Source organism: Solanum stenotomum, chromosome 4, assembly GCF_019186545.1.
Source record: "Solanum stenotomum isolate F172 chromosome 4, ASM1918654v1, whole genome shotgun sequence".
In the NCBI taxonomy this organism is placed as follows: domain Eukaryota; kingdom Viridiplantae; phylum Streptophyta; class Magnoliopsida; order Solanales; family Solanaceae; genus Solanum; species Solanum stenotomum.
The window spans coordinates 59,824,203-59,838,445 of record NC_064285.1 but is presented as its reverse complement, the minus strand read 5'-3'; the positions used below and the strand labels follow the sequence as shown (position 1 = coordinate 59,838,445).

General features: G+C 35.1%; 2 protein-coding genes and 1 pseudogene across 2 annotated transcripts; 1 reads left to right on the top strand and 2 right to left on the bottom strand.

The window, feature by feature from the left end:
• Positions 1 to 462: 462 nt before the first annotated feature.
• On the top strand, positions 463 to 3,117 carry LOC125863136 (ribonuclease 3-like protein 2). The gene is made up of 4 exons (XM_049543287.1): positions 463 to 979; positions 1,262 to 1,414; positions 1,803 to 2,164; positions 2,699 to 3,117. The coding sequence occupies exons 1-4, from the start codon at positions 491 to 493 to the stop codon at positions 2,871 to 2,873; spliced, it is 1,179 nt and encodes a 392-aa protein (XP_049399244.1). The 5' UTR covers positions 463 to 490; the 3' UTR covers positions 2,874 to 3,117.
• A 7,136-nt stretch (positions 3,118 to 10,253) lies between these two features.
• On the bottom strand, positions 10,254 to 11,545 carry LOC125861609 (uncharacterized; annotated as a pseudogene).
• A 1,065-nt stretch (positions 11,546 to 12,610) lies between these two features.
• On the bottom strand, positions 12,611 to 13,444 carry LOC125861608 (uncharacterized). Its single transcript, XM_049541467.1, has 2 exons — positions 13,172 to 13,444; positions 12,611 to 13,009 (listed from the first exon to the last, which is right to left on the bottom strand). The coding sequence occupies exons 1-2, from the start codon at positions 13,442 to 13,444 to the stop codon at positions 12,611 to 12,613; spliced, it is 672 nt and encodes a 223-aa protein (XP_049397424.1).
• Positions 13,445 to 14,243: the final 799 nt, after the last annotated feature.

Sequence of the window (14,243 nt, the reverse complement as noted above, 5' to 3'; positions counted from 1 at the left end):
AAACCTGCTCCATCCACCCCATTACCATCCCTACACTTATTTATTTATTTTGCTAAAAAATAATGAAATAAAGCTTTTATTTCATCCAATGTGTAATAAATAATTTTTAAAAAAGGAAATAAAAATGAAATTATTAGTTTCAAAGGTATAAATAGGTCAAAAAGCTGGTGCAAGTGGGATAGTTTTAGTAAAATAGATAAATGAATGTTATATTTAGACATTTTCCATTAATAAAAGGGCAATGATAAAAAATACAATTTAACTTATGTCTTAAAATATTATTTAATGAATGTACATTACTTTACAAATTTACTTAATATAAATTTGGACAAAAAGAAATAACAATAAATTATGGTCAAAGATTTTTCTAAAAAAATTAATTCTCAAAATCTAAACTATGTCCTATAAATTGGGTCAGAAAGAATAACAAGTTCCAAGTTACAATCCAATCAAACGTTAGTCTTTCCCCCTAAAACCCTCTCTTTTTACTATGCAGTTTATTCAAAGTACTGACAAATCACTTTTTCTGCACAGTCATCATCAAAACAGAGTACCTTACCGGAATATGATGCAGTCACCGGAATCTTGCGTCACGCTGACAAATCCAACCAATAAGAGCGTCGTATTAATACCTGATGACGATGACGAAATCGATATCATCACAGATATGGCGGCGTCCATAAGGGCAGTTGAGGAGATTTTGAATTACAAATTTAAGAATGAGAAGCTTCTTGAACAAGCTCTTACGCACTCTTCCTGCACCGATTCTCCGTCGTATCAACGCCTTGAGTTCGTCGGCGATGCTGCTCTTGGCTTAGCTATATCGAATTTTGTTTATTTGACTTACCCTGAACTTGACCCTGGGCAACTCTCTCTCCTCCGCTCCGCTAATGTTAGCACTGAAAAGCTTGCGAGAGTTGCGGTGAAGCACTCTCTTTATAAATTTGTTCGGCACAATACTACTAGCCTCGATCAAAAGGTACATTATATCAACTTTTGCTCAAATTGTGTATTTGTATTCAGATGATTTATTAGATATGTATGAATATTAAATTTAGAATTCAGTTATTACCCGTCGAAATTCAGAAGTTAAAATTGATATGTTGGGTTAGTTTTTTAACTTTTTTATTGTTAGGATTTGGTTGTAGCAGGATCAGTTTGAGTATTTTTGCGAAATTATTAGTTTGGGTTGAATTGATTAGGATGATTGTTTTGGGGAATAATGAAATTGAGGGAGTTAAAACTTGGATTTGGATATTAGGTGAAGGAATTCGTGATAGCAGTAGAACAGGAGGAGCAGGCGGAGCTACATGGTGGAGCAATGAAGGCGCCGAAGGTACTTGCTGACATTGTGGAGTCAGTGGTGGCAGCTGTATATGTGGATTGTCACTTTGATCTGAAGGCTCTCTGGAAGGTTAGTTGTCTCTCTTTTGACTGGATCATATTTTCGAATTTGCTGAATTAGAAATACTAATATTTGTGAAAATAAATATTTAGAATGTCATTTTAGATGTGTTTACAATGAAATATGTTCATGTCACCTAACTAAGCAAAGGTTTGTTAAGTTATGTGTGTGATAGAGATATGTGTTTCAAATTTACTAATTGGAATTTGAAGTTGTTGTTATGTATCGAAAAAGAAAATGGTAAGTTCACATGAAAGGAATGTTTTTCCGTCTTTTCAGCTTTTCATTATTAGCAAAAACCAATTCAATTTTGTTTTTTTTCGACCTAGAAATTCGGGAATCTTGTCTTGCAGATGAGAAGTGATGTTCTGATTAGTTTAGTTTCATGTTGTGTTAGATAATTAATGGCCTCCTCGAGCCTATTATCACACTGGACTTGCTGGCACAACAACCACAGCCTGTAACCATGCTGTATGAGCTTTGCCAGAAGGAAGGAAAACATGTTGATATAAAGCATTGGAGAAAAGAAGAGAAAGACATAGCTAGTGTTTATGTTGATGGTCAATTTGTTGTCTCCGCTACTTCTGAGAACAAGGAAAATGCTAAACTTCACGCTGCAAAGGCTGCACTCACAAAGTTGGCCTATAAACATACTAGTAAGCTGGATCTTGAAGTTGAACCAAACACAGAGTTTGGAGGAGCAAAGCAGATGCTGAATGAGCTATGTGGAAGAAAGAAATGGCCCGCTCCAACTTACAGGTTAAATTTTTTTTCTCTGACTGAGATGAAGTCGTTACTATATACATTGCAAACTGAATCATTAGGTGCAAAACTGTACTCCCTCCTTCCAGTTTATGTTGCAACATTTTCGTCGCAGTCAGTCCATTCTAGAAAGAATGATAACTTCTAAATTTGAAAATAACTACTTTGATAGTTATAGTAAAAGTAGTCTTCGAGATATGATTGTGTAGAATAGGTTGGTAGTAATCTGGATACAAGAGTATAAAGGATGAAGTATGATATAAATGGATGTTAGATGTACGTTAACGAGCCTCTAGGACTTTTGTTTAACAGTAAAGGTAGTACAGCTGGGGATGTGTAATAGGCTCATGTCATGAGTTAGAATTCTAGCTAATGAACCAACTCTTGTGTTTAAGTTGAGTAGGGAGACGGCTGGGCTATTATCCATCCAGTGTTTGGCTATTAAACAGCACACACCACTTAACTGTTACTTGGTAAACATGTTTGAACTGTGATTGAGTTTCCTCATTGTTTGCTTTACGATGTTTGCAGAATAGAGAAACAGGTAGGCCCTTCTCATGATAGGAGGTTTATATGTTCAGTGCATGTTGCAGTAGCTAAAGGCGTGGTTTTTGTGACGGGAGAGGAGAAGATGCGTGTAAAAGAAGCAGAGAATTCTGCCGCATCAGCGATGATTTGGGGTCTGCAAGGTTCCAATCTCAGTTAAACGCACATTATGCATTGTACTTTTTAATAATTGCGTATTTGGGCTAGGCAGACGGCAGGGAATGGTGTAAAATATCTCGTTAGTGTTTGTATGATTTGAAATCCATGACAGTGATGAAATATTGTTGTAGATCTCATCTTATCAGGAAAGACAGGATTGTCATAGCTGTAGTGATAAATTGATGCATAAGGGATGACACCTTTAAATTATGTAATAGATATTTGGATGGATCATTCAGTATAATGATATTTTGGCCAATAATATATAGAAGATTTACATAGTTCTTGCAGTTTTTGTCAATAGTAGAATCAATAGAGGAAGCAAAGCTACTTGTTTTAAACTCTTATTCACTGTTTGTATGTGTTCTGTATCCTTGAAAAATTGAAGGTACTTAGCAGTTTGGTCTCTGGTCATGGTCAGGGTCAGGTTCAGGTTCGAGGTCGGGTCCCTATTGAAGTGCAAGAGGGTGGGGTGGGGTAGGTGAATTGCCTTAGGAGTGACATTCTTAAAATAGATTTAGACTTCGCTTATCTGAGAGGTCAGTTGAAGAGATATGATCTTTGGAAAATGGAATAGATTGATCCTTTTCCAAGAATAAGATTGAGAGTATTAAGGCTCCTTGATGTAGTCACCTCATTTCTATATATCTTCTTTTTTTGTCGTTTCTTACTAGGTGTTCGAAACTTGTATTAGAGCTCTGATTAAATCTGGATCGTGCCCTGCAGGGCCCCTTTGGGGATAGTGCTCCCAACAAAATTTTTCTCCAAACCAAGAATTCAAATTTAAGACTTCTAATTAAGAATGAAGCAATCTCACTACTACACGTCTGTCTTCCTATCTTTAGTATTTTCTTTCCTACATTGACAATCTCTAATTAATGAGGATTTCAAATTAAATATTCTCCGATGTATTATTCCTCTATTGAGGAATGAACAGATTCTTGGTACCTGTCCTTTAATTAAAAGATCTTGGTGTGCAAATTGGTTTATTTTAAAGAGAGCTGCTATATGACCACAATTATATGGCTAAAATGACCACAAATATCAAAACGACTATATTAACCTTTTTCTTTCATAATAAAGTTAATTCTTTAGTATTTTCTAAACTCTAAAAAGTGGAAGGAAATTTTTTATGCTAAATGAATTGGAACTATTATTAATTGTGTGAAAACATTGTTTAACTGACTTTATAATAGGATTAATTACAGAAATTCTACCATTTAGTTTACTTATTACCATTATCCCCTATAAGTTTTACAAATCTTCAAAATCCCTCATTTTCACGCATCAAATTAGTGTATCTCGCGCATCAGATCAATGTATCAGCGCATCAGATTAGTGTATCATGTATAAAATGTAATGTATCTTACCTAACGATTAATGTATCTCGTGCATCAGATTAATGCATCAATGCTTATATTATTGTATCCGTTTGAGGGATTTCTGTAATTTAAACTTTTAAGGAATAGATTGTAATTTTGTCTTAAAAATATGTGATTTCTGTAATTTGCCCATAATATGGGCCAGGGACCCACCACATAATTCACTTCACTTCACACAGGGGGCGTGACATGAGATGTCTAAATTAAACAAAATCTAGTTGATATGTCTAAGTGAAAGTTGATGTTGTTGGATACTTTGTAATATATGGAGGTCTTTAATTGAACAAACACATTCGTTCGTGAAAGAATATGACTGTTATGAAAAGTCATTTGTTCATGAAAGAACATGACCTTTATGAATAGTCATCTGTTCATTCACGAAAGAGCATGACTCTTATGAAAAGTCATATGTTCATGAAAACATGACTCATAAATGAGTCATCTCTTAAGTTCTATAGAAAGACTCTCTAGAAGTAGCCTAAGAAAATCTTTTTGTCTAAGCAAAGGGCTTTGTTGTATCCTTGAAGAAAATTATTTGTATTTACCCCAATATGTATATGAGCAATATCTCTTTAAAGAAAGTGATTACACGCCTCAAAGCCATCTTCTTCAATTATATTTCCTACTATTTTTTCTAACAATTTCTCCCACACTTTGAAATACTTCAAGTTTGATTTCCTTCCTTTTCATTTCTCTTGTGAAATAAACTGTGTCTTGAGAATTGTTAGATCACTATCCTTCAAGAATTATTGCATGTATATACTTTAAGGGGCGACAAACAATTTCCTATCCTAAATAGACAAAACTATTTGTTGCTCCCTTTCTGAACCTACAAAACTTTTTATTGTTCCCTTTTGTTGTAATGATAGCTTCCCCCCACAAGTTTTTTGGTAAACCAGAATTTATAAATAAGGCATTCAACATTTCCTTCAAAGTTTGGTTTTTTCTCCACAATTTCACGTGATTGAGGTGAATATGTGTAGTAGTTTGATGGATGATTCTATTTTCCAAATATATTTCTGCAAAGAAGATTCATACTTTCCACCTCTATGACTTATAATCATTTTTATCTTTTTATCCAACTGATTTTCAACTTCAATTTTATATTGCATAGATGTTTCTATTGTTTCATTTTTACCATTCAACAAATAACATAACAGTGTCTGGTGCAAATTGTCAATAAAAGTTATGAAATACTTTTTCCCACCACGAGATAGTGTTAACTTTATATCACAAATGTCAGTATGAATCTTTAAGTGATTAGAATTCCTTTAACGAAATTTATAAGAATGCTTAGCATACTTAGATTCAACACAAACTTGACATTTTTATTTGTTGCACTCAAAGTTAGGCAAAACTTCTAAGTTGATCAGTTTTCGCAAGGTTTTGTAGCTGTCATGTCCCAAGGGTTTATGTCAAGAATAGTTTGACTCAAGCAAGTAAGAACAAATAGAAATATTGAGTTTGAAAAGACCATCAATGAGGTAACTTTTTCTCACAAATATTTTGACTTTAGTTTTTATAACTTTGTCAGATACAAACATTGTGTAGAGTCAGCACCTTGCCAAATAATAATCTAATAAAAATACTCAATCAAACTAAAGACTTGATTTTTTTTTCCAAATACACATATTGTTTCTAGAATAATGTTAACAATTCCTGTAACCTTTGCCTTAGCCGGAATTATTTTTTCGAAACTAAAATTTATTAAATCTTATTTAAGATCAACAATGTCTCAAGAGAGATTGAATGGATTAGCTATATTATCAATTGAAAAAAATTATTAAAACAAATCGATTATAAAGCAGTAAGTAATGACTTTACATCTAAAAAAGCTAGAAAAGTAGATTCTAAATAAAAGTATATATGATGAATTTTTTTTTATTAGGGTCTCTCTTTTAAGTTTCGCTTTAGGCCCCCAATCTTGTTGAGTCGGCCTTGGACATGGTACAATATTGAAAACATTGGTTTGGTAAGTTTGATTTTTGATTTTTAAAAATATTATATCATTACCATACCAAATCAATGAGCTATGATTCCATATTTTAAAATTTGTATTCGGTATTTTGATGTATGGTAAATCGCTAACATAGTTTGTTCGATTTCAACTGACATAAAGTCATATAATAGAAAATTATGATTTCGGGTTTTCAAGAAACGCCTCACTTATATAATACTAATACATTACACATGTATAAATATTTAAAAGTAAGTACAAGCATGCAAATTCCCTTTGTTAGTCATATACCAAAAGACATTTCAATCAAGGCAAGATAGCAAAGTTTCAATGTCTAAATAATTAATTTTAATACTAGTATTATTTTATATAATTTTTAGTATTATTACATAACTATATATGTACTTGTTAAAACTAAGCATTGAATATTTATGAAACTAGAAGAATTATGGAAAAGCTTGAATCTCCATTAAAGCTTCACAGAGAAACTATATAGTGAAATGAATACAATGAAGAGCACACTAAAACTAACTCTACAACTCATCTATACCTTGCCTTATATACATCTGACTACTAATGAACTTACATAAATGAAAATATCTTCTAACAGAATCCATCCATAACTGACTAACAAAATCCTTAACTAACTTGAAAGCTGGACTAATTAACAGTGAACTAACAGTGACTTAACATTTACATTCAGCTCTTGCAATTTCCTTGTTGTATTCTCCAATATCCCCCTTCAAGCTGGGTGATATGAAGATGTTCTTCATTCCCAGCTTAGACATGAGATGTGAATGCTGATATTTACCCAACCCTTTAGTAAAAATGTCAGCAGGCTGTTCAGAAGAACATACGTAGTGTATGATCACAAATCCTTTCATAGCCTTTTCCTTAATAAAATGACAATCAATGTCAATGTGTTTTGTTCTTTCATGAAACACTGGATTGGCAGCAATTTGAATGGCTGTTTTGCTATCACAGTGAATAGGAACAGGTAGGCTCAAGGGCATGTCTAGTGTCTCAAACAGGCCAATGATCCAGGTGATTTCTGCAACAGTTGAGGCAAGACTCATATACTCTACCTTAGCGGAACTCCTAGAAACAGTGGACTGTTTCTTGGACTTCCAAGAGATTGGTGAATTCCCATACTGCACTAGGTAACCAGTGATGGACTTCCTGGTGTTAACACAAGACCCCCAGTGTGCATCACAATAAGCTTACAATGATCCTGTGGATGTTGATGATAGAAGCACTCCATTGCCTGGTGATTTCTTGACATACTTCACTATTCTGAAGGCAGCATTCATGTGGGAAGTCTTTGGAGCCTGCATGAATTGACTCAAGTTTTAAACTGCATATGATATATCTGGTCTTGTGAGAGTGAGATATAATAATCTTCCAATCAACCTTTGATATTCACTAACAGCTAAGAACAAAGGATCAGAATCACTCCCAACTAAGTCATCAAATTCAGCAGTAGTAAGCTTCAGGTTCTACTCAATTGGTGTGTCCACAGGCTTAGAGCCTCCTATTCCCAAATCTGAAATTAACTCTAAAACATACTTTCTTTGATGCATAAGAATTCCTTCTGAGTTTCTGGCAAATTCAATCCTAAGGAAAAATCTCAAACTCCCCAAATCTTTAATCTTGAAGTTATCCTTCAGGACTTGTTTTGCCTCTTCTATCAGTTGTGGACTACTTCCTGTCACAAGAAGATCATCCACATATATGAGTATCACAACTATCCCAGCATGAGTCTTCTTAGTCATAAAAGAATAATCAAGATAACTTTGTTGAAACCCTGNGAAAAATCTCAAACTCCCCAAATCTTTAATCTTGAAGTTATCCTTCAGGACTTGTTTTGCCTCTTCTATCAGTTGTGGACTACTTCCTGTCACAAGAAGATCATCCACATATATAAGTATCACAACTATCCCAGCATGAGTCCTCTTAGTCATAAAAGAATAATCAAGATAACTTTGTTGAAACCCTGCTACTAACAAGACATTAGTCAACTTAACATTCCATTGTCTAGAGGCTTGCTTCAGTCCATACAGTGACTTAATCAATTTACACACTTGAATTCCTTCTCCATTATCCTGGTGGAAACCTAGGGGTAATTGCATATATACTTCTTCAACTAAATCTCCTTGCAAGAATGCATTATAAACATCCATTTGTTGAATATCCCTACTTTTTATTGCTGCAATGGATATGACTATCCTTACTGTGACCATTTTGACAACTGGGGAAAATGTTCTTAATAGTCCAAACCTTCTTTTTAGTTATAGCCCTTAGCTACCAACCTAGCCTTAAACCTCTCAACTTGTCCATCAGCCTTGTATTTTATCTTATATACCCATTTGCATCCAATATCCTTCTTCCCATAGGGCAGTGGAACCAGTTCCCGTGTCTTGTTGTCATCCAATGCTTTGATCTCATACTTCATAGCTTGAACCCATTTATCATCTAGCATAGCCTGTTGATAAGTGCTAGGTTCTACTTTAACTGAGGAGTTGGCAATACAACACTGATATGGCCTTGACAAATGGCCATAGTTAACACTGTCAGAGATAGAATAGAGACAATTGGTTTGCTTAGTTCTTTCTGATATCACAAAATCTTTCTGCCATAAAAAAGCTTTATTGGACCTTGTTGATCTTCTCTGTTCCTTATCAGTGGACTGATTCATTATATTTTCTTCAGCTGCAGGTATTGTGTGTTCTATGGCAATATCTGGCACAACAGCTGCACCATCTTCTACTACTGCTGGTTAAAGAGTTTGAACATCTTCTGTGGACCAAGTATCAACCTCTGTATTGGGTACTATAGGATCAACAATCATCTTCCTATTTTCTATGATCTTCAACACACTTGTTGAGTGAAAAGGAAAGATGTTCTCAGCAAATATGACATCTCTGCTGATGAAGAAAATATGGTGCTCTAGATCATATAGCTTGTACCCCTTCTGTGTATCTCCATATCCTACCAACACTAACTTGGTTGCTCTTGGACCAAATTTGTCAGTTTTGTGTGTTATAGTAGCATGACATAAACATCATATAACTCTCATATAGGATATATCAGGTGGCTTTCCAAACATTATTTCAAAAGCAGAAACATTATTTAATATTGACAATGGTACCCTATTTATGATATGTACAACAACTAGTATACATTCTCTCCAAAATCTGATTGGCAAATGACCTTGAAATCTGATTGCTCTAGCCGTTTCTAAGATGTGACTATGCTTTCTTTCCACCACACCATTTTGTTGAGGTGTGTGTGGACAAGAACTTTGATAAACTATGCCATGATTCTTAAACAACTCATTACATTGAGAGTTAAAGAATTCTCCTCCATTATCTGATCTGAAGCACTTAACCTGCACACCAAACTGTGTTCTAACCATCACAAGAAACTGCTTCAATATAGTGGAAACATCAGATTTGAGATGCAATAGAAAAATCCAAGTCCATCTAGAATGATCATCAACAATTGTAAGAAAAAACTTCATGTTATTATGTGTTGCAGCCTTATATGGTCCCCATACATCTAGATGAATCAAATCAAAACAACTAACACTTTTATTGTTGCTAGCTTTAAAAGGAAGTTTTATTTGTCTTGCTAATGGACATACATCACAGTTGTCTAGTGTCAAATTTGCATTATTGTTCCTGAGCATGCCTATTTTCCTAATTACATTCATAGGCACATGCCCCAATCTCTTATGCCAAACACCATTATCTTCACATCCTTTTGTTGCTATCAAAGACTTTCTTCCTGCCATTTGTTGCTGTTTATGTGCCTTCAGCAAGTACATCCCATCCTTCTCCTTACCAATCTACTTCACTCTCCCAGTGAAGAGATCCTGAAGGATGAAGAAGTCAGGAAAAAACAAAGCACAACAATTCAACTCTTTTGTGAGCTTAGAGATTGACAAAAGATTGTATTTAAAGGTTGGTACACACAGAACATCCTGAATAACATCACCTCTTGTTAGCTTAGAGTTTCCTGACTATGTAATGGTTGCTGAGTCTCATGTTGCTAGCTGAACTTTCCCTGGATTACTCACTGTTAATCCGTGATTTAATAAGTTTGTAGTTCCAACCATGTTGTCAGATGCTCCACTATCTACTATCCAGTCCAAACAATTACTATCGGCAACATTACATAATGAGGTACCTGTAAACATACCTGCCATGTGTGCACTAGATTCAGTGATTTAAGACTTGTTCAACATTTGTAAGATCTGAGTATATTGATTTGGTGTGAAATGAGGAACACACTCATTCTCTATGCTTGTTCCAGACTGGGAATGTTGGTTGTATTGCTCATCCCCAGATCTCTGAGATCCTCGCGATCCATTGGATGCTTGTACCATGTTAACTCTTTTCTTTCCTTTTTAGTCCGGAGGATAGCCAATCAACTGAAAACAAATATCCTTAGTGTGGACCTTGCATGTTGCAGTAAGTGCAATGTTTTAGCTTGTTGCAGTCCTCCCTAGTGTGCCCTTTCATATCACAATAATCGCAATAAGAACCACTTCCTCTTTGCTGCTTCTGAGAATTTCCATATCCTCTACCTCCCTTCCTCTAAATCCTGAACCTCCAAATACTGAGCCACCATGTCTATTTATTAGCAATGCAGTGTGATCATTATTTTCACTTCCTCCATGAATTTCTCCACCCAAAGCTTTCTGACTCTCATCTTGCACAATCATAGCATAACATTGATTAACACTTGGTGTAGGATTCATCATGAGGATTTGACTGCGTGCTTGGCTATAGCTGTCATTCAATCCCATAAGGAATTGTAGCAATTTCTGTCTAATCATGCTATCAGTATAATCCTTAGATTTAACACATTCACAGGATGGAGGAGGTACAATTGAATCAAATTCATCCCATAGATCCTTTAAGCGAGAGTAGTACACAGAAACAGGGGAAATACCTTGAGTATGAGAAACTATAGCTTTATGTAGATGAAAAATTCTAGACATATTGACCTTGTCAAATCGTTCTTGTAAATCAGACCATACTAGTGCTGCATTAGATCGAAAAAGGATGCCACTAACCAGCTCCTTGCTCACATTCGTCATTATCCAGGAGATCACCATCGCATTACATCTATCCCATTGTTTCTTCTCCACATCGTCATTGAAGTCGTCTCGCTTAATGCTACCATCAATGAACCCCAATTTATTCTTTGTGAGGAGATTGAGTTGCATTGCACGACTCCAAAGAGTGTAATTCTCCATTCCGACGAGCTGAATCCCAATTTGCACAGCTCCTGGTACATCGGAAGAGGTAAGATACAGAGGATGGTCATGTTCAATCTTCTTCACCATTTCGTTCAATCAGCAAACTGGAAATTGAATCTGTAAACACTTGTTGCGCCTCAAGATCGTCTACGTTGCTCTGATACCATGTTAAAACTAAGCATTGAATGTATATGAAACTAGAAGAATTAAGGAAAAACTTGAATCTCCATTAAAGCTTCACAGAGAAACTATACAGTGAAATGAATACAATGAAGAGCACACTAAAACTCACTTCTACAACTCATCTATATCATGCCTTATATACATCTGACTACTAACCAACGTACATGAATGAAAATATCTTCTAACAGAATCCATCCATAACTGAATAACAGAATCCTTAACTAACTTGACAGCTGGACTAATTAACAGTGAACTAACAGTGACTTAACATTTACATTCAGCTCTTTGCAATTTCCTTGTTGTATTCTCCAATAGCCCCCTTCAAGCTGGGTGATATGAAGATGTTCTTCATTCCCAGCTTGGACATGAGATGTGAATGCTGATATTTACCCAACCCTTTAGTAAAAATGTCAGCAGGCTGTTCAGAAGAACATATATAGTAAATGATCACAAATCCTTTCATAGCCTTTTCCCTAATAAAATGACAATCAATGTCAATGTGTTTTGTTCTTTCATGGAACACTGGATTGGCAGCAATTTGAATGGCTGCTTTGCTATCACAGTGAATAGGAACAGGNAGTCCAAACAATTACTATCGGCAACATTACATAATGAGGTACCTGTAAACATACCTGCCATGTGTGCACTAGATTCAGTGATTTAAGACTTGTTCAACATTTGTAAGATCTGAGTATACTGATTTGGTGTGAAATGAGGAACACACTCATTCTCTATGCTTGTTCCAGACTGCGAATGTTGGTTGTATTGCTCATCCCCAGATCTCTGAGATCCTCGCGATCCATTGGATGCTTGTACCATGTTAACTCTTTTCTTTCCTTTTTAGTCCGGAGGATAGCCAATCAACTGAAAACAAATATCCTTAGTGTGACCTTGCATGTTGCAGTAAGTGCAATGTTTTAGCTTGTTGCAGTCCTCCCTAGTGTACCCTTTCATATCACAATAATCGCAATAAGAACCACTTCCTCTTTGCTGCTTCTGAGAATTTCCATATCCTCTACCTCCCTTCCTTTAAATCCTGAACCTCCAAATCCTGAGCCATCATGTCTATTTATTAGCAATGCAGTGTGATCATTATTTTCACTTCCTCCATGAATTTCTCCACCCAAAGCTTTCTGACTCTCATCTTGCACAATCATAGCATAACATTGATTAACACTTGGTGTAGGATTCATCATAAGGATTTGACTGCATGCTTGGATATAGCTATCATTCAATCCCATAAGGAATTGTAGCAATTTCTGTCTAATCATGCTATCAGTATAATCCTCAGATTTAACACATTCACAGGATGGAAGAGGTACAATTGAATCAAATTCATCCCATAGATTCTTTAAGTGAGAGTAGTACACAGAAACAGGGGAAATACCTTGAGTATGAGACACTATAGCTTTATGCAGATGAAAAATTCTAGACATATTGACCTTGTCAAATCATTCTTGTAAATCAGACCATACTAGTGCTGCATTAGATCGAAAAAGTATGCCACTAACCAGCTCCTTGCTCACATTCGTCATTATCCAAGAGATCACCATCGTATTACACGTATCCCACTGTTTCTTCTCCACATCGTCAATGAAGTCCTCTCGCTTAATGCTACCATCAATGAACCCCAATTTATTCTTTGTGAGGAGATTGAGTTCAATCGCACGACTCCAAAGAGTGTAATTCTCCATTCCGACGAGCTGAATCCTAATTTGCACAACTCCTGGTACATTGAAAGAGGTAAGATACAGAGGATGGTCATGTTCAATCTTCTTCACCATTTCGTTCAATCAGAAAACTGGAAATTGAATCTGTAAACACTTGTTGTGCCTCAAGATCGTCTACGTTGCTCTGATACCATGTTAAAACTGAGCATTGAATATATATGAAATATCGCACTGAATATCAAATTTTAAAAGCATGTATACCAAAAAATACCATAATTTTTTTTATATTTAAGTATGGTATTTGGTATCTACCATATAAATGTCCACCATAACTTTAGATATGACAAAAGATCATGTTAGGGAGTGCTTTTCCCTCAAATAAGCCTTACGTTGTGCAAATTCAAACTAGTAGGACCTTAATTCGGGGTACTAAACACCAAATGAAAGAGTATATTGGTCCGCCACGGAAAGATCGTGCGAAGAAGATGATATGATGCAAGTATAAGTAGCCAACTCTATTTGTTTTTTTCCTTTTTTAAAAAAAAGCTTTATTTTAAAAATAATTGTTTGTACAATATTCTTTCTTTTTCTTTTGCTTTTCTATTTCTACTATATTAGAAGCATGAGTAAGTATATAGTATCAACATGCCTGCTTCAACATGTTTGTTTTCGTCATTAAATTTCAGGTTGATGGTATTTTTGTCATTTCATCTCTAAATTTTCTAAGTTGTCCTATTTTTTGCTTAGGTTGCCATCGCAATATATTTGTATGATTATCACATGTCAACTATTTTATACCCAAGAGAAAAATATCATAAGATAATCAAAATTGATTTTCTTAGATAAACAATTTTCACAAATTAAAGAACATATTTCATAGAACATTTTCCTCCCTAGCAAACATTGTTAAAAC